The sequence below is a fragment of the Phocoena sinus genome, chromosome 17 (genome assembly GCF_008692025.1).
Source record: "Phocoena sinus isolate mPhoSin1 chromosome 17, mPhoSin1.pri, whole genome shotgun sequence".
NCBI classification, from domain to species: Eukaryota; Metazoa; Chordata; class Mammalia; order Artiodactyla; family Phocoenidae; genus Phocoena; species Phocoena sinus.
Genome location: NC_045779.1, coordinates 3,706,036 through 3,733,937, shown reverse-complemented (window position 1 = coordinate 3,733,937; position 27,902 = coordinate 3,706,036). Strand labels below are relative to the sequence as shown.

Sequence of the window (27,902 nt, the reverse complement as noted above, 5' to 3'; positions counted from 1 at the left end):
AAATCAGCAGTTAAAATTAATAAATGAAGTAATTTGAGGCTATGTCTATTCCATTAATTCACCAATATCTTCAATACACATTTTGCACTAAGTTGACAACATAACAAAAAGGGAGGAGGTATAATTCCTGTCCTCGGGGCATTTATGATGTCTTAGGAGAAAAATAACAGAAACAAGAAATTATACATGCTCAAGGAAAAAAAACACAGAAACTTCAAAAATAACAGAATAGAAACTGCGTCTGTAATTGCTGAAAAAATGAAGAACACAGAAATGATGAAAGTCAAGATGGATAATCCAGTGGCAAGATTTCTGGGGTAAGCTCATTTTGAAGTGGCAAATTCTTAGAGGTTATCTAATCCACATCCATCCCGTGTGCTTCATCTTTCTCATGAAGAAAGGCCGTGCTGATATTGAAATGAGAGACCTTCTTGTTCATCATGGCCTTCAAGACCAATTCAATTTAATTAGTTTTCCTCTTCCCAAATGAAAAGATTTTCACCTTCAAAAATATAAAATATTTCTAATGTGCTTCTGTTGCTGATATCTAAGGATGCCTCAACTTGGCAGAATAGGCAGGCTTGGCCAAGCATTTCACAGGAGCAATGATAGTTATTGTCTCTTACTACTTGGTTGAGATTTGTTCTTGAGTTCTGGAATCTGTTATCTAGGACGTTGTTATTCTCATCAACTACTTCAAAGATTTCATTTGTCTGATTTCCGGGGTCTTGTATATTTGAATTCACAGGACCCCCAACTAGCAACAATGTGTGCAAGAAATTCTTTAAATATGACTGAAACTTATTTAAATTATTTCCTTCCTCTAAGCCCAAGAAGTTAATTCTTTTTAATTTTCTCCTTTTATCCATCAGGTCAAATGTGCTATTAAAATAAAGCCAATCAAATGTACTGCCAATGGCATTATCAATAAATGCTTTATTACTACTTGCTTTATTGTTCTTATCTCTGAACACGTTTTTGTCTGACTGTAGTAAACATGCGTGTATTTTCATCCATAATTGGAGACTCAAAGAATTTTCAATATCAGAATCTTTGCAATATGCAAATCCTCGGTGTTCCTCATTTACAGGCTGGTTAATAACAGGTAGTATTGGGCAATGTTGACCACAAATATTATAGAGTTTATCCAAAGAGTCACCTTCCTGAAGTGCACCGTGAATTACATTATTACCAGGCAATGGTTGGTTTTTAATAGTATCATCAGAGACAGGATGCACTTTGTTACCAGCAGATGTGAAGACATGAGTGACAGATGTGCATACTCTCTCTGACCTATGATTACACTTCTCTTCTGCATGGTGGTTTGGTACTCTCTCCTGAGAACGAGTTTTATTTTGAACATCCAGCAAATCCTCGCGAAAAGGCTCAGAGTCGCTACAATGAGGCATGTTAAAATAACTGCATCTCAGTTCAGGAGGTTGAGTCAGTTCCTCCAATTCTGAAGAGGAGAGTTCAGCCATGTTTGGGCCTGGGGCCAAATTTCCGAAATGTGAATACGGTACCTCACTGCTGTTATCATCAAGTAGAGTATCCACTGATGTGGTGTCTGCATTGCCACACATGCCAGAATTTTCAAGAGATGACACTCTTAGCAAATGATTTTCTTTCAGGAGCCACTTGCCCTTGTCAATCAGTACCCCCTCTTCCATGTCTCTGGGAATTCTGTTATGACCATTTTGTTCAGTACCATGTTCCACAATGTCGTCCCCATGGTAACTGGCCCTCACATTATTAAAATCACATTTATCTCGCCTTTCCTCCTGAAATTTCTGCAACACAGCTGAATTACTAGATACCTGTTCAGAAGAGCCAAATGACTGACCTTCAGAGTCATAAATACCTACTTTCCCAGCACCCTGAAATTCCATAGAATCATAAGGACAAACCTGAGATGTATGTGTAGACCCAGAGAAAAAAGACGGTTTCATAATCTCTGCTTTACCATAAAGTTTTTCTATTGTCCTTTTAACAAATCCTTTATTATAGTCTTTCTCTTGGGCCACCTCCTCACCACCGTCACTGGGGCCATCACTGGATGTTTTATATGACTGTTCATTCTCACTGTCTTGTCTATAATCTGACCAATCAGAAGTCCCTGACCTTTTGAAGTCATTTTTAAAATTAAGGAGAGACTCTGAAAAACTTCCAGTCTCCATGCTTTCCACCATCTTTTTTACTCTCATTTCAGTTTCTCCTTCAATGAGCTGCTTTTCAGTATTTTGCTTAGAATCATAGCAAAATACTAAAGATGGTGGTGTTGCCAGCCTCCTACTGATTGTCTCACAAATGACACCATTCCTTCCTTCTTCTTCTGTAATGTTCCTGCTAGAGACTTTGATCAATTCCAAATTTTTACTAGCCTCTAATTCCTTTTGGATCAATTCTTCAGTAGCTTGCTCTCCTGAATTTACCTTTGTATTAAAGATATCAGTGTTCTGGTTTTCTAATTCTTCAGAAGATTCCAATTCTGAAATGTTTCTTTCACTTGATGTCATGCTGTTGGTTATTGAGCCTGGTTCTTCAGAAGTCTTTGAGTCTTCCTTATCAAAAGATGTATATGCATTTTCATCCTGAAATTTCTTTAATGAACAATTTTTAAACTCATCTAGGGAACTATGTTTCCTATGAAGTTCTGGTTCAGTTGCATCTTGGAAAAAGCCACTGTGGCTTAAATTACTGACATTTTGGTGTGACACCAATATACTAAAGCCATGTTTACACCCAGGGTCTGCCAAAATATTTAGGTCTTTCTGAACTTCACCAACTCTTTCTAACTCTTCGGTCAATTCCAAATTATCAGTATATGTGTTTTCCTTGGAATTTAAAAAGTCACTGGTATTACAGACTTTGATGGGAATGTAGGCCTCATCAACTGAGCAAGCCATCTCACAGATACGGTTTTCCTCATAAGCACAAGGCTTATGAGAAGACACAGGGTCAGTAAGTGAAGAGACCTCTCCTAGGAAACAAGCCTTATTCATGGAGGTCTGATCCGTGGTACAGCCATCACTGGGGAAAGAATTATCACTGAGGTTCCAAGTCTCTTTTGGAGGATAAGTCTTATTCACAATGCACATCTCACATGGAGAGCAAGGCCCCTCTGAAACACAGACTTCAGAGACACTGTCCTCACTGGCAGAACAGCCTCCATCTAAAGAGGAGATTTTCTGTGTTTTCTCATTTTCAATGCATTTAGGAGCTATCTGAATGTTGGGTGTAGAACAATTTGCAGAAAGATCTATTGGAACCATGTCCTGCTCTTTCTCAGTGAGTCCAAAGTGATTTGTGGTTGATTCCACTAAACTGGCAACAGCAGCCTTCAAGTCATCTGCTTCCTCTTTGACAGCAATGTGCTTCAGAACCTCCAACAATGCAAGTATTTCTGAAGTTCTGCTGGTAGTCTTGTGAGCATCACCTCGACAGAAGCTATTCATACCTCCCTTTAGGTTTAGCACCAGGAGCCAAGCCAGAAGAACATTAGTGGATGAATTATATATCGGAGAAGGAAAGGGAATGTCTGCAAGTGAACCTGGCATTTGAACAACTCCATTCTGAGTCTTGTGACTACTAGGAACTAAAGCTTGCAGTTGGCGAAGCAACCAGACTGGTAACGGGTGTTTTGGAGTGTCCTCTTCCATAAGATCTACTTGAATGGCAGCCTCTACACTTTGCCCTTTTGTAGCTAGGTTTATGTCTCTGTAAACAAGGCTTACCTCTTGTCCTGACTTTTCAGCAGATACCTGACTTTTAGTATTAGCATCATCAATAGCTGACTGTGACAAAGTGCGATACTCATGGATGGAAAGCAAGTAAGCATCCTTCAGAGATTCAACCTGGCTCCCATAGAGATCTTTGCTAAGTTCTTCACTGTTATCTTTGTCAAAAGATGTGCCGACCTCTTTCCCTAGGTTATCTCCTGTCAAACTGGCATTTTCAGTTATATGTTTATTACCTTCCAGGACAAAATTATCTCCTTTTCCAGAACTTTTGTGGGAATTATTTCTTGGAAAACAACTGTTATTATAGCCTACCACACTCCTTTCCTTTGTGCATATTGGAGCTGACTGTCTAGGTTGCAAAGCTGAATCTGAACTTATGTTCTGCAACCATCTCTGTACATAATTTTGAACTGAATGATGGGTAACAGCCTCAGGAAAAACAGCTTTTTTCAAAGAAGCTAAGGAATTTGCCCTGGTTGTGACATGTTGTTTACTTACAATAGTATCTGATTTCAACCTATCCCCTTTTTGTTTTTTCTGGCTTCTTAAAGTTATGTGTGAATTATTAACTTTTGAAACTAAACTCTTCTTTGACGCTCCTCTCAAATACCAAGATGCTATTTCTGCTTGAGCCTGTGGACCACAAAAAGCATCGGGTTTCTGCTCAAGAAAGTTAAACATATGAAATAAATTTTGATTTTCAAAAGTATTTTTGCAATATCTAAATTCATTATGGGAGAACACTTTTTCTCCTTGACCAATTTCTCCTTTTGTAGGTCCTCCTAAGTTTACTTTGTTTAGTGGTCTGGATTTTCTTTTGGCTAAAAGTCCCTGAACCTTAGGATTATGAATAGTATTTAATTTATTTCTAGGGAGATTCCTGGAATTCACAGCATTATTACTTTTGGAAGAAAAATAATTTGATTCAATTACCGTATCACTTGCATGGAGGTCTTTCTCACAAAGTACCTCTCCTTTAAGGGGACTACGTGAATCTTGCAGTATGGTTTCCTGTGCAATTCTACCTCTTGTGTTTATTCTTTTACTCTTCCTGGGGATTCCTTTCCTTGCAATCTCCCCACCCTGATGCTTGGAATTTATCACAGGCTGCTGAGATGTCATCTTCTTTTTGCTGGCAACAGATGATGAAATCTGCTTTTCGTTTTCTGGAAGTTTTGTTAAACCACACTGAGAAAACTCACTAATTAGTTTGTCAATTCTTGTGGTGACAGTAGAGGATCCTACTGAAGCTGGGGTCTCTGAAATAGTTTTGTCAGTTCCAGAGTTGTTACCTGAAGAATGAGTTGCATCTGCTAAAAAAGGACTGGATCTATCGTTGGTGTTACCATAAGTTCTTAAATTCTTGACACTAGTTTTGTTGTCCGCTGTTACACTATCAACTATACCTTCCTCCACAACTGAGTTTTCTGATGTAGTCTGTGGCAAGCCATTATTATGCGACATCTCTAACATCTTCTGACTTGTAATTTCTACAACACCAGCACTTAGTGCGTTTGATTTGAGCAGTCTGCTTTCCTTTTTTCTTTCTAAAGATGACTCTATCTGCTCATTGTTATCAACTTGAAGAAGTACTGGTCTGTTGGATACTGATGACATTTTACTGCAAGAATGTGTGAACATGTGATACTCAGATTTGTTTTCCCCATCTTTCCTTTCTTCACTATAGGAAAACTGCCCAATCATTTTCTCTTGTACTTCAGTTTCAGATACTAAGGTCACACTCCCTATCACAGATTTCTTTTGCCTGACTCTCCTTGGTCCAGGTGTAGGGGGCCTATAAAAATGATGTTTCGCTTGATCCTGAGTTCCCTGGGTGGCAGCTGTGTCCATAGCAGCATTCTCCCAACTAGCAGAATTGCACGTTTCAGTATCCTGATCTCTCACTGGACTGTTGATCTCCTCCACCAAACTGCCCTCTTGAATACTGCCTTTCTCCAGAGGTGAGACATCTGCAGACAATGAACATGCTGTAATCTTTAAACCAGATGACCCATCATCTGTTCTTCCTGGGAAACTGCTTATCTCACTCTTTTCATCATTATTAGAAAGATCAGCTCTACAGACAGTGGTTGTCCATTTTATGGTTTCCTCCTCTTTTATCTTGAATCGAACTTTCATCTCAACTGTCATAGTACCATCTTGATTAAAAATAATTGATTTCTCAACATCATCTTCAGAAGGATATATCAATAAATTCTGAGAATCATTTTTTTCTAAGGCCAAGTAATTTTCAGAAGCAAAAGAATGGTCTGAGTAGCAATCATTACTCTGCATTTTGTCAGAAGAAACAGAATAAATTTGAGACCTTGGGCTTGAAGGTACATGTGTGCTCACTTTCAAGATTTTAAAAGTAAAAGATGCCCCACATCAAAATATAATGCGGGAGACAGAGAAGTTATAAATATCCAATAGAAGAGGCAGCAAAGAAAGAAAACAAAAAATAATTAGTATGAAAAATACCATATTTTCTAAATTTCATAGTAAGATGTTGTTAATAAGTTTCTCACCTCTATATATTCATTAGTCAATTTAGTTTACGGTAATATCTGGTACATTTCTACAAACTACCCTTTAAAAGAGAACTTATAACTCTACTTCAATGAGGAAATTCACAGAATTTTAATCTTAATGAGTTTAATAAGACAATTTTAAAAAGGAAAGTATAAAGTAGAAATTGCTAAGGATTCTAGCAAAAATAAAGAGATTTTTGTGGGATTTGGTTTTGTTGTTTTATTCTGTTCACCAGTACTGAAATTGGGGTCTAACCAAGTGCTGCTTACCTATTCATATAAGCAAGTAATAATTTACCGTGGTATTCATTTTCCTACCTGTGTATATCGACGAGAGATATCTATACCATTATGAAAGTAAAAGCATTTTTAGAATTTATTTTAAAGGCTAGGTTAATCTAGTAATAATTATTAATTTAGCATTCATTTTGTATAATCAGTGCATTTATTTAATATCAGTCACAAAAGAGAACAGAGCTAGTCAAAGACCCAGATATCTAGGTATTTTTTTTAATGTGTACCTCTAGAGATAACCTTGGAACTCATGCTTTCTAAACTCAGTCAAATTAGTAGTTTGTATAGATGTGCACATGCTTACCATCAATTAAATACCTTTAGTTTCAAAGGATAAGCCTAGAAATACTTCCTCTTATTTTTAGTATACTTTCACCAAAATTATAAATGAAACTGCCTCACTCATCATTTTTTAAAGTAAAACTTAACAAAACCCTCAGATTCCCTGAAGCCATTAAAAATCATGCTCAGAAACCCACATCAGACAGAAGACAATAAAGTCATTTTGATGAAATGACCAGGGTGAACTAACACTACCTGCACATAAGATACTGGGCAGCTGACGCCTACGGAACAAGACACATGAATGACTGGCTATTAGCGTATCCATGAAATAACTAAAGAACAACAGGAAGGAATAGTTGAGTCTGTCTAGTTTAGCAATAAGTAAAGGAATTAACACCACTCAAAATGTACCATTCCATGTTTACATAAAATAAAAATTAAAAAGGAAGTGTAAATGGCAATCAACACATTCGCCTGGAGCTAAAATACTGAGCACTGTAAATAATGAGATTAGCTCTGCCTGAAAAAGGGAATTTACAGCCTATCCCACACTCTTGGGTGTCAAGAGGCACTCCTCCTCCCCTATCCAAAGGGTAACGTCTCATTAGACGGCATTTCCTAAGGAACTATCAACCCGGAGTACTGTTAACCAGCATGAACTGGCTATATGAACCTTTTTTTTTTTTAATAAATAAAAAGTGGATTTAAGGGCCTGTGACTTTTACTGGAATAACTTCAGAAAGTAGAGCATGTATGTGTACTTAGAGGTTTCTTTTTTTTTTTTTTCGGTCACGCAGTGCGGCATGCAGGATCTTAGTTCCCTGGACAGGGTTTGAACCCGTGCCTTCTTCTCCAGTGGAAGCGTGGAGTCTAGCCACTGGACAGCCAGGGAATTTACAGAGATTATTTTTAAATACGTCGATCAACTAACCTGAGCTCAGCTATGATCTGCATGGTATTATTTAGAGAAAACTCTGCAACTACCAGAGTATCACTTACACATATTCCACGGAATTTAGAATTCCTCTCTAAATCAATGGTGGCACTTCGATCTTTTATCTAGGTATTAGATGCAAAAACAAAAACAGAAAACAAACAAAAAATAAACCTCACCAATTTAAACAGATATATCATTGACTGACTTCAAAAAAATCTTTTTTAAAAAATTATCAGATGATCTCTACAACTCTCTCCAGCTACAAATATAACAAATTTCAGTTTAGAAGGTTTTGATCCTCTCCTTTTCTATGATGAAGGAAATCGGTCATTTAAGATGAATTTTTGTTGTTGTTGAGGTTAAAAAAAAAACAAAAACAACTCAGGGCTAAAAATAAGGGCTATATATTTAAGTGACTTACTTTTTCTGCTTTCTGACCTAGCATTTCCCTTGGGGTACACACGGTGAGAGATTATCCCCGGTACTCTAGCAGGAAGCAAGTACTTTTGGATGTCATAATTTCCTGGTTTAAATGGCTCCCTTCCTGCTGCCACCACAGCTCCAGAGCTCAGGATCACAGCCTGGAGACTGGGAACCTAGGGGGGAAAAATCAAAGAGTTATGGTCCTGACATGAGCAGCATGAAGTTTTGTTCTTTCCATACGGTGAGTTTGTAACTGATTAACTCAACAGCCTCCTGGGTTTGAAAGTGATTATCACCCACCACTCGCTGGGCACCAAATGACGTATACAAAATACCGAAGAACCAAGGGTGAGGGGGGAAGGGGGTGTTAGACCAACACCCGTCTTCAGCCCACAGCTGGCACAGGCCGACTGGTCTTCTGCCATCATAACCAAAAAAAAAAACCTTTAAAGGGTACACAGTACTGCCCCTGTCCTCCCCACCCAAGCATCCAGCTGGGAAAGGGCCTGACAGACACACCCGGACCGGGAAAGTGACACACAGGTCACAGGAAAAGGCTTTCTGTACCCAACAGAATGTCACTCTTGCCCACACCTTTTCAAGAAATATCGTCGAGGCAGATTCTGTGCCAACACATTCTGTAACGCGAGGCTCAGGGAACGGAGCATGCGAGGAAAAAAACAAAGAGCCCCACAGGGCCCACGCCTCATTGCAACGACCCAGAAACGAACAGCCACCGGGGAGAGGGGGGAGGGGGGAGCCAGAGCCCTCCCATGAGCAGGGAGCACGCACAGGCGCGGGAAAAGCCTTCCTTCCCCGGGGCCGCCATCACGTCCCTCACGATGCTCACCTTCCTTCCGTCCGTGGCGTAGAGCTTGGTCACCGGGCGCTGCATGACCTCGGTCAGGTGCTGCAGAAACACCTCAAAGCTCTGCATGACCCTCCTGCTCAGGAGGACCGCACGTCTCGTCTTCGGGTCGCCATTCCCGAAGACCACTAGCCGCCGCGGCGCGCGCAGCATGCCGGGAACGGCGGGAGCGGCGGAAGCGGCGGCGGCGCGTGCGCGCTGCGCGTGCGCGCTGAGGGCCCGGCTGCTGAGCCAGGGACGCGGGCGCTGGCGGGCCTTTTCCAGGTCCACCGGTTGCATCTTCCTGCCATGGGAGCACAGGTACGACTGGCCATCCTCCAGCTCCTCCAGGCGCGTGATGCTGTGCCTTCCTCGGGGGGTGCTGATGTTCCTCACCCCGAAGGGTAGGGGCACCTTCCCCGACAAATTATCCAGCAGAGCATCCAATGTCTTGAAAGAACGAGGGTTCAGCACCACCCGGACGCCGCCAAATTGCGGGTCTCCGCTCTTGTAGAAGCTGATCCTTTTGGCCACGACAGGCTGAGTGACGCCCAACTGGCGAGAAGGAACCTGACCTTCAGAAGAAATCCGACGAATCATGGAAAAACTGGTGGAAGGAGTTTCACTCATTTTGGTTGAGACCTGGAGAGGGAAGGAAATTATTCATCTTCACACAGTGAAGAACAGGTGCTAATGCTAAAGCCAGCTACCGATAGCTGTTCCTCGAATTTCATTCATTCATTCATTCATTCATTCATTATACCTACCTATTTTGAAAGATAACTTTCGGGGCTTAAAATAAGACATAAAAGCAGGGGCTTCCCTGGTGGCGCAGTGGTTGAGAGTCCGCCTGCCAGTGCTAGGGGACGCGGGTTCGTGCCCCGGTCCGGGAAGACCCCACATGCCGCGGAGCGGCTGGGCCCGTGAGCCATGGCCGCTGAGCCTGCGCGTCCGGAGCCTGTGCTCCGCAACGGGAGAGGCCGCAACAGTGAGAGGCCCGCGTACCGCAAAAAAAAAAAAAAAAAAGACATAAAAGCAGCAGTTAAGTAAGGGTATTTATAACTGAAACATTAAAAACAACCTAAAGACACTAATAAGGGCCTAGATAGATAAATCATGATGTATACACCCATGGAAAACTATAAGCCGTTGAACATGGCTTTATTTATTGGCATAGAAAAATGGTCATGACCTATTTATTGCTAAGTGAAAAAGCAGCTTATAGGATACACATGCTATGCCATTGCCAATGTGTACAATATTTATTATACTAGAAGGAGAAAGTGTGAAGTATTCACAGCCCATTGTTGATGGCGGGTTATCTCTGATGGCAGAGCTATGGCTAATGTTTGTGTTTTTTATACATTGCCAAAGTTTGTGAATCTTTAAAATTGGCAGGTATTATTGAACAGTTAAAAAAAAATCAGAAACCATCATCCAATGAGAAAAGAGTTTTGCAACTGATCGATTTAGTTCTGCATGTCCTGGCAGTTAAAGAAAAGGGAGAAAGCAGGAAAAGTTTATAAAGTTCAAGTTGTCTGTTGGATGGAATCAAATGAACTCATCTAGAGGAGACTGGCTCCTGACATTAAATTCTAGAAGGAGTGTATCATGTATATCCTTAAATAAGGGCCACGCTAAGGTAGCGTAAGATGTTTCCGTTACAGATTGTAGAACACGCAGGTAAACTATCTCACACACTGCTAATCTTGCTTTGGGGAACGCTGCGCTAAACGCATATTTTAGAATGAATGACATTACTACGGGCTGCTTAACATGGTGCGATCTGGTCACTACTCCCCGCAGTGGTTCTAAAGTGAGCACTTCAGGAGGGAATTTAAGAGCCATTTCCACCAACCACTGAGGTTTTTCGCTCTTCCACTTTCCAAGTGAAGCCAGAGTCTGACTGACAGCTGAGCATCTTGTGGGAGGGTTTATCTGATGCTGGGCTCGTTTTTCATCGGTAGCCTAGTGTGGCTATTTTCTGTGGTTTTTAAATCAATGTGATTGTTGGTGTCTTTTGACAGAGTAAGAATGCCCTGCAGCCTTGAAGACAAATTGAACAAACTAAATAAATATGATCAGTATTACAGAGATGAACAAGGCATGTCTGTCATTATAAATCAGCTATAAATCTGGCCCAAATCACCTAGTTAAATGGTTGCAAGCTGTCTTCTAAGACTCTTCATTTATCTCCAATATGATTTACAAATCTCATTTATATGTAACTTAGGAAAATGCATGCAAAGATCAGCGTAGAAATTAGATGTGTCTCCCCTTCTCTCTTCCCAAGCAGTTTAAGGTAATGATAACACTTAAGACGCTAAAGGCAGCTGTAGCAAGCACGCGCATCGGGAGCTGGGGAATCCAGGTTTGCGGTGGAGTCAGCGAAACCTCAATCTCCCCTCATCCTCAGCTGATAAACTGTGCCATGCCCTGAATCTCCAGGCCCTCACCAGCTGTGAAAGGGATGAATTCCCTCAGTATTTAAACAAAAGACTTCAGAACTCTTTCCCTCTAACTACTTTTTAGGTTGGTTTACTTAGTATTTATTTGAAAATATTTTACATGAATAATGTTTGAGACACATTTTTCACCTAAATGTGGAAATTATATTTATCTACATGGAAGTGCGTAGTGAGGCTTTTAATTCCAGTAGTTTTCTGCCTGGATCTCACTATTTGGAGAGCTGTTGACCTGGTCATTATGTTGAGAACACAGTTATGTGAGCTGATATGCTAAGGGTTTTCTTTGGGAGGGTTTGTTGGTTTTGATTTCTTCGTTTGGGGCTAAAATAAGAGAAAGGAGATTCTGTGCTGGGACCAGAAAGGAGACCATGGAAGATAGGGTCAACTGGAGGGAAGAAATGGCCCCCATTGTCCCCATCCCACTGCTGCTCAGTCCTGATCATTGGTTTTGAACCTGATGCGTGAAGGGAAGAAGCTAAAGTTATCACATCCTGGGGAGACGCCATATGCCCAGCAGTGGAGGAGCATTTACAGAGCAAGTACTTGCAGCAGGGTAGTTGCCAGGCCCCTTGATGAGGCAGCTGTAGCAAAAGCAAAGTGAAAATACAAGTTCCTCTGGTCCTAGTTGCATGTAAGAGGATCTCTGGGAACTCCTAGGAGTCACTGGGGCAAGTTTTGGAGAGTGTTGAGATTTTGCATACGTGCGGGTAAGGTGTAAGAGCCTATGGTGAGGTGGGCATCGCACAGAGCATGGTGAAGAGTCAGTATTACGGGTGAATAAAAGGATCTCTGTCCATCCAGTGCACAGTATCATCACTGGGGAACAGAGTGCAAAGTTGATTCGTTCCAGAGGGAGTGTTTCAGCCTTTGCCTTGACATCATCATATGTATGTCCTACAGTGTCCATGGGAAAATCACAGAGTAATTCAGTAGCACAATTGAGGAAGAGTCACGGTACCATGAAAACATCAAGGAGAGTTGCTGAGGGTGGGAAGAGGTGGCGGTCTCCAGAGGAAGAGCTGTGTACAGCTGAGATGCCAGAGGCACAGAGTGGGGGGATGCCCTCCAGGAAGATGGCAGGGATTAGCGCAGCTTCTGCCAGTGCCCGCGAGCAGAGCAGCGACGCAGTCAGTCAGCCTCGACAGTAGGGTGTCTGCTTTTGTGAAACAGAGCTACCAGCCTCCACAACTTTTAGCTACCCTGTCGTAGTTGTGCACCTTTCGTAATCAGCTTTAAAGACGAATCGGAATTATTTGGATGGAAATTTTTTTAATGTTTATTTACATACATTTTAGATAACAAGGTTTATTCTTTGCCCTCTGAAATCGGATAATGCAGTAGGATACTTAGGGGCTCTATAGGGAACAAAAACACTGAGTACTTAAAGTGGTCTAATTCTTGTCCCAGCAGGTTATGCTGAGGGAGGAGAAGTGGAGGTGGACAGAGGGAAAAGGGGAAGCTAGGGTCTTAAGGCTTTCTACTTTCCTCACCACCGACTGCCCTAGAGGTAGCAAAGGACCCAGCTAACAGTCTCTTGCCTCCAGCCCAAATTATATTGAAATCTTCTTCTAATGGCCTGACGCTTGCTATCGATATCTTCCCCTCTTCTCTGCAAGCTCTTCATTGCCTACAGTCAGACCAGGGACCTGTCATGGATACTTGTATTGCTTTCTAACATAAACCGGATTTTTTTTTACACCCTTGGTTTCACTAGGTCCAACCATTGTTATTGCTGATCCGCGCCTTCATTGGTCTGAATCATCTGTGCTGCTCAGAGCTAAACAGTTGCCTCTACCAAGAGGGCTGTACCTTCTCTCCACGACTCTCTCGACAAAACAGATGACCGATTCACAAAATGCAGGTGCCTCGTGTCCTAATTACCTTTTTAATTTACTTTTCTAGCATGTAGTAGGAATTGAAGCAATTCAGAAAGAAAAATGAAGTAGAAAACAAAACATAAGAGAGGTATATTCATAATGTTCTATAGCAATTCAGAGATCTGATGCTGCAAGAAAAAGTAGTTCATCTCACAGGTCGTAACGCTGTGGGGTGGCCTTGGGGGTGAGGGTTCAGAAGAGAAGCACACGGCAGCCACAGCACTGCTGAAGCACAAGCAGCTTCCTCCTTCTTAGGGTATTGCCCAGATTGCTCTAAAGAGTCAGCAGAGCTTTTATAATCAGAAGAAAACAAAACTTTACCCGTGTTTTAATACACTCGAATGCTTGATTTCCTGATACTGAAGTTCCCTCCTACTTGAATAGCAGCATATTGTGCATGTTTCTTGCATATTTGGGTAAAGATAATATTAGCCGTATTTATTGTTTTTCTAATGGTTACATACAGAACACAAATATGTAGGCTAGATATGTAAAATAAAGTACAACTGGCTAAAATAGATTATTTTCAAAATAAAGATTTTAAATAGTTTTGTACTTACCAGAACTTGAAACTTCCCTTATAAAGGAAAAGATGGGTTAAGTTGTTTGAATAATTCCCATAAATGTTACCAGATATGTAACCTGCTTGTTTCGTGCAAGGAAACTAATGTCTTTGGATTTATTCTTAGTGTATCCACTCAGGGATTGAGTACAGCCAATTAATTTAATCCAAGGTGATGCTAATCACCAGACAGAATTCACCTTAAGGGGACCATAGCCAGAAACAAGCCAGTTCCCAGCATACTCCACAGTTCCGAAATCTTCCTAATTAGTTGCCCTTGCATTGCACCTTGCTTACCTAGTATCATTCTCAGGAGAAAATACTTCGCCGATTCATAAGCGTTTCCCTCCCAGACAGCCTTAAGTCCTCGTTTATTTTTATTAAAGAGAAAATGTTGTTACGCTGCTAAAAATGACATTTTGTCATTCTTTGATGAGCAAGTCTGAGTGAGTATTCACTCATGGTAGTCATTATAAAGAAAAGGACCTAAGCCTTTTGCTTTTGTTTTGTTTTGTTGCTTTACTTTTTTCTTTTTTTTTTTGCGGTACGCGGGCCTGTCACTGTTGTGGCCTCTTCCATGGCGGAGCACCGGCTCTGGACGCGCAGGCTCAGCGGCCATGGCTCACGGGCCCAGCCACTCCACGGCATGTGGGATCTTCCCGGACCGGGGCACAAACCCGTGTCCCCCGCATCGGCAGGTGGACTCTCAACCACTGCGCCACCAGGGAAGCCCTGTTGCTTTACTTTTAAAACTCTAGGGTTTTTTTTTTTTTAATTGGAGTATAATTGCTTTACAATGTTGTTTTAGTTTCTGCTGTACAATGAACTGAATCAGCTATATGTATACTTATATCCCCTTCCTCTTGGGCCTCCCTCCCCGTCTCAATCCCACCCATCTAGGTCATCACAGAGCACCATGCTGAGCTCCCTGTGCTATACAGCAGGTTCCCACTAGCTATCTATTTTACACATGGTAGTGTATTTATGTCAAACCTAATCTCCCAATTCATCCCACCCTCCCCTTCCCCACCACCGTGTCCACACATCCATTCTCTACATCTGCGTTTCTATTCCTGCCCTGAAAATCGGTTCATCTATACCATTTGTTTAGATTCCACATATATGCGTTAATATATATTTGTTTTTCTCTTTCTGATTTACTTCACTCTGTATGACAGACTCTAGATCCATCCACATCTCTACAAATGACCCAATTTCGTTCCTTTTTATTGCTGAGTAATATTCCACTGTGTGTGTGTGTGTGTGTGTGTACACACACACACACACACACACACACACACACACACACACACACCAGACTATATTACAAAGCTACAGTTATCAAGACAGTATGGTACTGGCACAAAAACAGAAATATAGATCAATGGTACAGTATAGAAAGCTCAGAGATAAACCCACGTACCTATGGTCACCTAATCTATGACAAAGGAGGCAAGAATATACAGTCTCTTCAATAAGAGACTGGACATCTACACGTAAAAGAATGAAATTAGAATACTACCTAACAGGACTTCCCTGGTGGTGCAGTGGTTAAGAATCCGCCTGCCAATGCAGGGGACACGGATTTGAGCCCTGGTCCGGGAAGGTCCCATATGCCACGGAGCAACTAAGCCTGTGTGCCACAACTACTGAGCCTGCTTTCTAGAGCCCATGAGCCACAACTACTGAAGCCCGTGTGCCTAGAGCCCGTGCTCTGCAACAAGAGAAGCCACCGCAATGAGAAGCCCGCACACAGCAACGAAGAGTAGCCCCCACTCACCACAACTAGAGAAAGCCAGGGCATAGCAATGAAGACCCAATGCAGCCAAAAATAAATAACTTTATAAAAAAAAAAAAAAAATACTACATAACACCATACACAAAAATAAGCTCAAAATGGATTAAAGACCTAAATGTAAGACCAGACACTATGAAACTCTTAGAGGAAAACATAGGAAAAACACTCTTTGACATAAATCACAGCAAGATCTTTTATGACCCACCTCCTCGAGTAATGAAAGTAAAAACAAAAATAAGCAAATGGGACCTACTTAAACTTTAAAGCCTTTGCACAGCAAAGGAAACCATAAATAGGACAAAAAGACAACCCTCAGAATGGGAGAAAATATTTGCAAATGAAGCAACGGACAAAGGATTAATCTCCAAAATATACAAACAGCCTTTGTTTTTAATGTAAGCACTCTTGCTTATTATGGTATCAATGTAGTTCTATGAAAATGGCTGTAAATGTAACGATTTGGCTACTCAGCATAAGGGGACACGGGACAGGCAGCACCCAGGAGTGATGGGACGCTTCGGCACACACAGCTCTCCCACCACTCTGCTGAATCATCATGGGGTTTGAACGTGTTTCAGGGCTTTGTCCCACATGCAGTCCCCAGATGACACGCACTGCCTCTCATGGCTACCCTAGCCTAATCTGATTTGAAGGTACCTCACCTAATCAGATTTACCAGGCTTCCCGCCTCAGCTCTGAACCGCAAAGACAAGGTCCTCTGGGAAAGAAGGACCAGGTTCACACTTGTGCTGCCAGACACTGCCTCCAAACAGATCACAAAAGGAAAAAGATTATAGAGCTGCACGGTTTGCCGTGTAAATGCTGCCTTTGTAACAAGTGACCAATTAAACAGTAAAACGGGTAAGAAAGGGAGGGAGGGAAGAAGGGAGGAAGGGCAGAGAGAGAGAGGCGCTGAGTGAAGGAAGGAAAGACAGAGGGAAGGAAGGGAGGGGGTGGGCAAGAGAAACAGTAGTGTTTAACTTGACACAGACCTCCGTTTATAACCATCACCATCACACAAAGACAGGGCAATTGCATCATTAAACAAATGCATGTTTACAGGGTAGCAATAGGCATGAATGGCATTATTACCAGCTCAAAATTGAAGTGTCAATTTTAGAAGTTTGGAGTCAGATATAATGTGCTCTTAAATAGCTAAGGACTAATGAATCCTATAATCCACGTTGGATAAACCATTCACATCCATTGGTTCTATTTCAACAACGAAGGAATTTCAACTAAAGGAATTCCTTTGGGGCACTTCTAGAAAAAGTAAAATTTCATACATATATGTCAGCATGAAGGGGCCCTCCCTTTCCAAGCATCTCCCCTAACACACGTTCCACTCCCATGTCTCCAGTCAGGAACAGGGACCAATACACCTGTTGCCCAGTCATGCCACCATGCTGTCTTCCCGGCATCCCTTGTCTCTGGCAGACGCCACTGTAGGAAGTCTAAACCACTGCTTCTCAAGTTTGCTCGTGCGCACAGATCACCTGGGGATCTCTGTTCCGTTCTGTCTGGTCACCACTGACCAAGGAGCCAGACCACGGGGAGCCAGTGCACAGAGGTTAAGCATGTGTGCTCTAAAGTCAGACCTCAGTTCAAATCCTCTCTCTTCCTTCCAGGCCGTTCACTTAATTTCTCTGTGACTGTTTCCCTGGCTATAAAATAGCGGGAAACACCCACCTTCTAGGCTCATCGTGAAGACTAAAATATATACTACACGTTAGGCAAAGCGCCCAATGTCCTAATGTGTTCAATAAATGTAAATTTTTATTTTGCCATGTCAATATTCTGTTGAAACACTTCCACTGTTCTCACATCCTTTAGTAAATACTCTCACACCCTACTGTACCACACCGTTTGTGGTCTGACTCCAGCTCACTTTTCCAATTTCATCTCATGTGTCCTGACTCAACAGTTTGAATCACGTGACATTTCTTAACTGTGGCTCCACACTTCTGCACACGTTGTATCTTTTACTCGGTATGCCTTCTCTAGCCCTAACCCCCTGCCCTACACTACCGTCCACCTTTCCATCCCTTCCTTCAATACTCAGCTCATCTCAGGAACCTTTCTTGCACCCTTGCCTTCCCACTACGCAAGCATTCTCTGCTGAATAGATGCCCTCCACTGTGCTCACTTATCTGTATAAATATATAGTCTCTCACACTTGTCACCACACTGCCGTTGGTGGCTTCTTAGTCAATACGCTCATTAAGCACCAGGAGTGTAACTAATTTATTCCCTCAGAATTTCTAGAAACAGCTCAGTGCCTCGTACACACCAGACACTCGATAAGTATCTGCGAAAGGAATGAGCCTCTGCTTGGGTTTAATGTAGTGTGTTATAGAGATATATATGCCTGAAGAACCCTGCCTCATTTTCACTGCTAGAATTTACCTCCCTAGGAAGATCCAAGGAGCCCAGGGAAGGGCTCAGATTTCCTCAGGAAGCATAATCATTTGGAGCAGTTAGTGTGGAACATGCCCTCTGTCATTCCCATCCAGCCCACATGGAACTCTGTGTAAGGTCCATTCTGATGAAGTTAAATTACTAGACGTTAAACCTGGACGGTCTCTACCTTGGAAACAATTTCCCACACTACTGATCTCCTGGACTCTGAAGCAGGCATCTGTCATAGTCCAGGCTGCTGTAACAATACCATGAAGCGGGTGGTTTAAACAACAGACATCATTTCTCACAGTTCTGGAGGCTGGGGAGTCCGAGATCAAAGCGTCAGTCGACGCGGCTCCCGGGGACCCTTCTCTTTGGCATATGTGAATTGCAGCATCACTCCTTGTGGGCTTTGGGGCCATTATTAAGTAAAATGAGGGCCAGCTGAACACAAGCACTGAGATACGATGCCAGTCGACCCGATATCCAAGCAACTGCCAAGTGACTAATGGGTGGGACACACAGGACAGAGGGATGATTCACGTCTCAGGTGGGATGGAGCTGACCGTGTGAGATTTCATCACATTACTCAGACTGGTGCACAATTCATAACTTATGGATTCTTTAACTCTGGAATCTGGACAACAGAAAAAAATAGATTTTTTTATAATTAACAGAGCCTCAGGGACCTCTAGGAGTATAACAGAAGAGCTAACATTTGGGTCATCAAGAGTTGCAGAAGAATAAAAACAAAACAAAAGAAAATCCCACAAGGACTCAGAGGCAAAAAATATACAAATCAATTTTCACTGCAAAGTAAAGAAGCTGTTACAGTGGAGAATTCCTGGACTGAATGTCAATATTATGACATAGTGTGAGTGTTTCGTGTTTGGTAATTGCAATCATTGTTGCTTCTGTTGTGGTCACCCATTTACAATGCTTGGTGTCAGTCTATTTATCTCTTGTAAAAATAAAATACAGCGTGTGTGTGTACGAAAAAAAAAAGAGTTGCAGAAAAAAGAGAGAAAGTAGGTGGGGCTGAAAAAAAATATTCCCAGAAATAACGGCTGAAAATTTCCCATATCGTGCAACAGAAAAACTATGATACAAGAAGCTGATTGAATCCCAAAGACAATAAACTCAAAGAAATTCACGCCAAGATGCATCATAATCAAACTTCAGGAAACTAAAGACACAGAAAAAATTTTGAAAGCCACCAGAGATGACATATTACGTACAAAACAAAACAATTCAAATGACAGCAGAGTTCTCACCAGAAACCACAGGGGCCAGAAGGAAGTTACAACCATTTTTCAAGTACTAAAATGAAAGCTGTGTCAACTAGAGTTCTATACCCAGTGAAAATATCCTTGAGGAACGAAGAGCAACCCAAACATGTTCAGATGAAGGAAAGCTAAGAGAATTTGTCACCAGCAGACTTACTCTGAAAGAATTTATAAAGAAAGTTAACAAATAAAAAGGAAATTATGAAAAGAGGAATCTTGGAATGTCAGGAAGGAAGAAAGAACAACAGAAAGACCATAAATGTGAATAAATACAATGGACTTGCCTTTTCTGGAATTTTCTAAATTTTGTTTGACAGTTGAGGCAAAAAGCATAATACTGTCTTACGTGGTTCTCGATGTGTGTAAAGGAACTATTAAAACAAAGATACATGGGGGAGGTTACGGGGAACTAAGTTTTCTACACTGAAACTGGTAAAATGTCTACATCAGTAAACTGCTAATTATGTATGTACAGTGTAATACCTAGAGCTACCACCAACATACACAAAGAGATATGCTCAAAAACGATATAGAAAAAGCAAAACGAAACTCTAAAAACCGTTCACGTATCCCACAGGAAGGCGTGAAAGAGAAAACAGGGAAATGAAAAAACAAAGAGAACAAAAAATTAAAAATAATGTGGCAGATTTAAGCCCTAAGATATCAATAATTAGATTGAAGGTAAGTGGCCTCACATACTGTAGGATTTTGTTTATATAACATTTTTTAAATGACGAAATTACAGCACAGATTGGTGGTCGTCAGGGTTAGGCACGGTGGGTGTGGTGACTGCACAGTTCTGTGTCTCGATTGTGGGGTGGCTACACATGTGATGAAATGACAAGGAACCAGACACACACATTTCCATCGACCCAAAAGGACACTTTGTCCCCATTTGCAGTCATTTCTCATTTCCACCCATACCCCAAAGCAGCCACTCATCTACTTTCTGTCTCTGCAGATTCGCCTGTTCTGGACATTTCATATAAATGGAATCATACAATATGGAGTCTTTTCTGTCTGGCTTTGTTTGCTTATCAATAGCATGATGTTTTTGAGGCTCAACTATGTTTTAGCATATATCAGTACATTGTTTCCTTTATTGCCGAGTGGTGGTGTGGTGTATTCATACACCATACTTTGTTTATCCATTCACCAATTGATGGACATTTAGGTTGTATTACTAATCCTGTAAAGCAAGCAGTCACGTCAATTTTTAACGTGCTCCATACAACACAACAGGCACAGGCCTTCGTCTGGAAATAACTGCTAACGAGAAATACACGAGAACTAAAGGACATGGGAGCCATAATTCCCAGTGCTGTAGCAGACTCACATTCCAGCTTCCGAAATTTATAGAGAACTGAACTGATACCAAATTCCATGTATAAACAGCATCTGTTTATCTACCCATCTAGCAGTGCTGTAGTAACAAGAACAATAATAGCAACAATGATAATAATATACAGTGTGTTGATTACTTACTTTGTGCCAGGAACCATGCTTAATGCTTTAACTAAATTATTTCATTCACCCCTCGCAACAACTCTATGAGGTATGTACGATTATTATCCCTGTTTTCCAGCTAGGAATACCAGGGTCAAGGAAGGAATAGTATTTTACCAAAGGACACATGATTAGTAAATAGTGAAACCTCTTCACCACTTTGCAGTAATGTTCTCTATCTAATGTTAAAGTCTATACGTGTGTTGAGGGCATACTGTGGAGGGTCAAAAACACCTGGCTAAGATAAAACAGAATGAAATAATGCCATCTGCAGCAACATGGATGGACCTAGAGATGATCATACTAAGTGAAGTAAGTCAGGAAGAGAAAGACAAATACCATATGATATCGCTTACACGTGGAATCTAAAATATGACACAAATGAACTTATCTATGAAACAGACTCACAGACATAGAGAACAGACTCGTGGTTGCCAAGGGGGTGGGGGGTGGGAGAGGGATGGATTGGGAGTTTGGGATTATCAGATGCAAACTATTATATATAGGATGGATAAACAACAAGGTCTTACCATGTAACACAGGGAACTCTATTCAATATCCTGTGATAAATCAAAGAATATGAAAAAGAATGTATATATGTATATATATGTGCATAACTGAATCACTTTGCCGTACAGCAGAAATTAACGCAACATTGTAAATCAACTATACTTGAATAAAATAAAATTTTTTGAATACCTGGCTAAGGAGTTTTGATTCTATTCTGTAGAACATGGAAATGCACTGAAGACTTTTGAGCGTGGAAATGACAACATCAGAACCCAACATTTCGCTGACATTTTTGCTAAATCAGATGATTTGGAGGGAGGAGGCTGTGGTGACAGAAACTGGGGAGGTGGCCCTAAAAATAGTTAAATCAAGAGCTCCTGAGGGTCTGACTTAGAATAATGAGAATAGAAATAGAAAGGAAGGAAGTTATTTCCAAAAATTTCAGAGGTAGACCCAAAATAACATAACAATAGGTCGACTGTGGAAGGCAAGGAGATAGGTAATTTATTTAATCCTTTAAATGAATCATCTACTGTAACTAAAGAAGCCAGTACAGAGCGTAGTTCAGCAAAAGTTGTGTGAAGCAGGCAGAGCAAAGATGACAACAGGAGTTGGCTTTTTACCAAGTATTTGCTGTAACCTCGTTTAAATGGGTAACAAGTTTTTCAAGGCTGGAAAAAACTGTAGTGTCAATAACAACAATAAATCTATGTAAGAGGAGAGGCTGTTAAGTCAGGAATTGTCTAAATCCATTCCATTTCATTTTTTTTTAACATACTTAGTTTGAGGTCACAGAAGTGATCCAGGTAGTGATGTCCAAAAAGCAGTTATTAATATGACATTCAGGACTGGGAGAGAGATCAGAAGAAGAGAGGTTTTAGAGGCATTCAAGTAGGGGCTGTAATTTGTGTCTTGGGATCACTGAGAGAAATAATTGTGAAAGTGGTGAATATTATTCATGTAATGAAACGAGCAAACTCTAGAAGTTATACAGTATTTACAGTTGTGATATGGACAGAGCCCATGATGGACTTGATAGTCTAAGCTATGGTGAGATAACAAAAAGACCCCAAATTCACAGCGGACTTTCACATTTCCATCATTGGCCGACCAGATGAAACTGATCTAGATGTACCATAAATTAAAATTCAAAATGATCCTGATTAAAACGTCTTCAAGCCTATTATAGTCTTATGGAGAAATAGTATTATTGAAGCAGAATTCTATATATTCCAAGAATTTCTTAAACTATACTTACTTGAAGTTTATCATTTCTGTGACTAATATTTATTTTTAATTCAGGACAAATTAATGAGTTATGATCTCTTGGTCAGAATTTGATAAGTACTATTTACTAAATGAAAGACTGAAAAAAAATGGGCTGCTCTAAAAAATTTGCCTGTCACGGATAAATCACCTTTTCCGTAAAATCTTCAAGAGTGTTCAAAGCACTGTAAAGGGGTATATTTTACGCTACCAAAAAAGGAATAACTTCATTATTAGTGACAGAAAATGCACCTATCATCAAAATGTACATAACCAAGCTAAGGTTTGAGACAAGTCAACCCAAAAAACTTATTTCTAAATATCTTGACAGAACAAAAAGCAAAGCCTCTGCTTAGAAAAATCAGCTAAGTAGATCCTCAGTTTACACTTTGCTCTCTCAGCTGATAAGCAGTTCTTGGGATTTCACATCAATGATTGGAAACAGCCAGTTTAAAAAAAGCGATTTTGGGTAAATATCCCGTGGTGTGTTCTTAGCACGCTGCCACAGGGAAGTATTCAGAGGCTCGAAGATTCCAACTTGCTACAACAGATAAAAGTGGAAAATTTCATTCTGTCCGTGTGATTAGATTAAGTTGTTATTTTAAAATAACAACTGCCTGTGGAAAGATCTTTTATTTCTTAGGGGACATAGACATTCCTGAATAAAACTGCACTATGCGAAAGGACGTACTTATTTTAAGATAGATGTTGGTTATTTTTTAAAAGTGAGAAAAACACCTTGAAATTCTTTTCGACTGACTTGACATTTTTACCTTGAAAAGGAAGTCGTTTGTATAGTCTCTCCAAATAGCAGTTTCATGCTAATCCTTACCACTAATGCTCTACCATCAGAAGCTTTCCCTTCCCCTTAAAGGAAATTTTTTTAAATCTCAAACACGGTCTTTTCAATTCGTTCTAAAAATGGAAATTTCTGATTTCTAGTTTAAATTCTTAGCACGTGTACTTTTTAGTGACGTGTGGTTGACTTACCATACTTACTTCGGCTATACAGAATAATGATTCAGTATTTTTAGGGATTGCACACCATGTAAAGTTATTATAAAATACTGACAATATTTTCTTTTCTGTACATTACATCCCTGTGACTTATTTATCTTACAACTGGTAGTTTGTACCTTCACCTACTTTGTCCCTCTCCCCACCTCTCTCTCCTTTGGCAGCTACTAGACTGTTCTCTGTATCTCTGAGTCTGTTTCTGTTTTGTTATATTTGTTCATTTGTTTGCTTTTGTTTTTTTAAATTCCACATATAAGTAAAAACATACATCTTTAATTAACAACTTTCATAATACTTGCAGTGGCCCTTTATTTGTCTTTGAATTCTGTGTTTCTCAGTTCTTTCCAGCCTAGTACCTCTAAGGAAAGGGGAGGATGAATACGTAATCCTAGACTGGGGTTTTAATAAAGTTTGAAACTGAAATTTTAATTTTGCCTGAAAAACAGCATGACAATTTTATATTGTAATTTTGTAATGTTTCGATATAAAAATGTTTCAAGTTTTTTTTTCATCAAACAAATTGAGATGTATCAGAATGGTCCCCCATGGCTTTTCAGAATCTCCCTCTAAGCACAGCAGCAAAGAATACGTTTCGAACAAAAAGTGCACCACTTGCGTAAGTACAAAGAAGGCAGGCAGGTGGGGCTACCACTCCCCGCCTGACCTGACTAGGTCTGGCTGCCCCACTGAGGCCCAGCAAAGTGCAGACTCAGCTTCCCCAGGCTGACCCTCCATGGCCTCATCCTCTCTAGAGGATTAAGAATGGCTGAGTGCCTGCTCAGCCACAGGGCCCTGAACTTCAGCCTTCCCCGTGGGCCAGACTGTGTTTCAATCTGCCGTTCTTGACCTTGGGGCAAAAAGACTGCAGTGGACCCCACTGACTGGACAGAGATGGCCCTTGCCTTGCAGCCCAGCCAGATCCCCCGCCTGCTATAACTTCCACTGCTGAGACTGCAAGGTCAGAGTGAATGGTGACTGCCCACCCCTTCCAACAGAGCAGCATGGCAGCCCGCCCTAACGCTGAGGGTCTTCCCTAAATCAGGTCTCGCTTACTCGCTTCCCTCTACCGCCTTCTGCCTTGGCCCAGCGAGCCCGGCAGCCTGTCCTCTGCATACTCTGGTTATGGCAGCCTACACCAGATGGCCGAGAGATTAGCCGTATTTGGGAGTGATTACCAATTAAGCTGCTGATGTGGGGAGGTAACAGACAGCTAATGCAAGGAGTTGCCTCGCAGGCTGAGAGATTGCATTTACTACCACAGAACTAATACAGATTTTTGAGAAAGAAAAGGACGAGACAAAAATGGCATTCAAGATGATCTTCTAGTGGCAGAATGTAATGTAGACAAAGGATGGAAAAGACCGGGGAGAGAAATATAGGATGGAAACAAATCTCTAATCAATAAATCTTTAATAATTGGCCTACAATAACATGGGGTTCTGTAATGAAAGCAAACTACAAGACAGATTTTGAAGAAAGAATCTCCGGCTGTTGGTAGCAGATTAAAAATCAGTTAGTCAACGAATTTTGAGGTCCTGTGTTTGCCAGGCCCTGTTCTAAGCGCGGGAGAGACAGCAGTGAGCGAAGTTCAACCCTACCTGCCAGGAACCACCCTTCTAAAGGGGGAAGCTAATGACGCAGCCGCCAATGGTCACCATCTTACTCAGCACACATTCCCAAGCTCTCTCCACTCATACCTTCCTCCCAGGGGTTAAGAAGCCGGATAATTCCCAGCCTCTCGCGTCAGTCATCTAGGTGATCTTGTTTAGGCCGAAGCTGCGTAAGGGAAGATCTGAAGGAGCACTTGTTGAAACTTTGGCTTTCTCGACAAAAGGAACAGACACAGCAGGCACCACCCCATTTTCCCTCTTCCTGTCTGCAACGTGGAGGTAGTACAGGGAGCAAAGAGGCAACACGTATGAAGACAAAACACTAACACACAGAGGATGGCCAAGTAGAAAGAGAGGCGTGGTCCTGAGGGCTCCAGGAGCAGCTGGGCTAATCTGGAAACCTCCTGACTCTTCTCATTATGTAGGAAGAATTAACCCTATTCCTGACACCGATTTCTGGAACAGAACCCTCCCTGGCAAACAACTAAATCTGATCCTGGGGATTACACACAAAAGGAGTCTATCGAAAGAATATTGAATGCCTCACAGAATCTCTGAGAGGTGTAAAGAATACAGCTCAAACTTAAGGTTTCAGAAACAAACATACAAAACCTTTCATCATACCGGCCTGATGAAGAAATCACCTGGATGCCACAGACCCCAAGCTGCTATGGCTGGTAAGCTTGCCAATTTCCCACCAGGAACACAATCGTACTGCAAATAAGACCAACCTAGGTAACCGACTACACTGCTGAACTGAATGAATAAGCGTTTTCAGAACTCTAATGGAAAACTGATGAACTCATAAAAGTGCCAACAAAAGATCAAGATGAAAAAAAAATTAATTACACGGGACTGAGTGAACTGATGAGGATGGTTATAATTTTTGTGACTTTCTGTTTGAATAAAAAAGAGAAAATCCCACAAGGACTCGGAGGCAAAAAATATACAAATCAATGTTCACTGCAGAGTAAAGGAGCTGTTACAGTGGAGGATTCCTGGGCTGAATGTCAATATTATGACATCGTGTGAGTGTTTCGTGTTTGGTAATTGCAATCATTGTTGCTTCTGTTGTGGTCACCCATTTACGATGCTTGGTATCAGTCTATTTATCTCTTGTAAAAATAAAATACAGTGTGTGTGTGTGAAAAAAAAAAAAAAAGACCAACCTAGCAGTCACCTTTGCTGTCACCCTAACTGGAGAATCAGGTCCCCAGGGAGCCTGCTGTCTCACCTTGCTCACCGCCAACCTGCACAAGTACCTATGCCCTTAGTGCAAAAAAAACAGACAGAAAATATGTAGCTCGTTCGGCTCCTACAGGAAGAAATACTCTCTGCCCTACAACGATTCGTAAGGTGGGTAATCTCCCAAACTCAAAAGAAGGTGCAGGTGCGAATCATTTAAAATGAATTGCAAATATACACTGTTACGGTAGGGTGTCTGCAAAAGTGAGTACATTTATTCCTTCCCTACATCCTCACCCCTTTACAATGTGATCTGTAGCTCCTCCATCAGAGGTGGTGTCTGTTTCCTCACTGCTTGAATTTAGGCCGCTTTGACCAATAGAATGAAGCAGAAGGACCTTATGGCAGCACCAGAACTAAACCTCAAGAGCCGGGGTACACGCAGCTCTCCTGAGAATCCTCTGTTACCCACGTGAATAAGCCCAAGCTGGCCTGCCAGGTGATGCGAGAAACCTAGTCCAGGTGCTCCGGTCACGCCAGCCAGCAGCCAGCTGACCCTCAGAAACAGAGCCGCCTACCTGACTACAGACACTTAAGTAAGCCCAGTCTAAGCCAGAAGACCACCCATCCGAGCCCAGTCCAGCCAAAGAATTGTAAGCTTAATAAATGCTTGTTGGTACTTCCCTGGTGGTGCAGTGGTTAAGAATCCGCCTGCCAATGCAGGGACACAGGTTCGACCCCTGGTCTGGGAGGATCCCTCCCACATGCCGCGGAGCAACTAAGCCCATGTGCCACAACTACTGAAACCCGTGCGCCTAGAGCCCATGCTCTGCAGCAAGAGAAGCCACCGCAACGAGAAGCCTGCACACCACAACGAAGAGTAGCCCCCGCTCGCCGCAACTAGAGAAAGCCCGCGCGCAGCAATGAAGACCCAATGCAGCCAAAAATAAAAAAATTTATATATATATATATATATATGTATATATAAATGCTTGTTTTAGCCATTAAGTTTGGGGTGATTTTTTTATGCTGTGAAAGCTAACTGATGGAACTACAGACAGCAAGAAAGAAAAAGGAAAAAAAAAAAAGAAATTTAGTAAATAAGATAATTTCAGGTACAGAAGTGATTTGAAAAATACAAAGTAGGGTAATTTGTTAGAAAGTGATGAAGATCAGTCCATTTCTTGGGGAAATCCTCTCTGACAAGGGGATGTGTAAGATGAAACTAAATCTGAAGGAGAAAGAACTATTCCAAGGTATAGAAGAAACACATGCCAAACAGAAGGGACAGCACGTGCAAAGGTCCTGGGACAGAAATGAGGCCAGAGAGGCTGGAAAATATGAGCCCAGTGGAGGGTGA

At 41.4% G+C, this 27,902-nt stretch overlaps 1 protein-coding gene across 1 annotated transcript; it reads right to left on the bottom strand.

Annotated features, from left to right (window-relative positions):
* Positions 1 to 467: 467 nt before the first annotated feature.
* On the bottom strand, positions 468 to 9,687 carry RP1 (RP1 axonemal microtubule associated). Its single transcript, XM_032609364.1, has 3 exons — positions 9,061 to 9,687; positions 8,209 to 8,383; positions 468 to 6,094 (listed from the first exon to the last, which is right to left on the bottom strand). Exons 1-3 carry the CDS (start codon positions 9,685 to 9,687, stop codon positions 468 to 470), a joined length of 6,429 nt encoding a protein of 2,142 aa, XP_032465255.1.
* Between the last annotated feature and the right edge of the window lie 18,215 nt (positions 9,688 to 27,902).

Excerpts from the sequence above, each read along its gene's own strand:
- RP1 (XM_032609364.1), bottom strand. The coding sequence starts at position 9,687 with ATGAGTGAAACTCCTTCCACCAGTTTTTCCATGATTCGTCGGATTTCT. Across the intron at positions 8,384-9,060 it reads ACGCCACGGACGGAAGGAAG|GTTCCCAGTCTCCAGGCTGT; the intron begins GTGAGCATCGTG and ends TTTCCCCCCTAG. Across the intron at positions 6,095-8,208 it reads TAGGTCAGAAAGCAGAAAAA|TGAGCACACATGTACCTTCA; the intron begins GTAAGTCACTTA and ends AAATCTTGAAAG.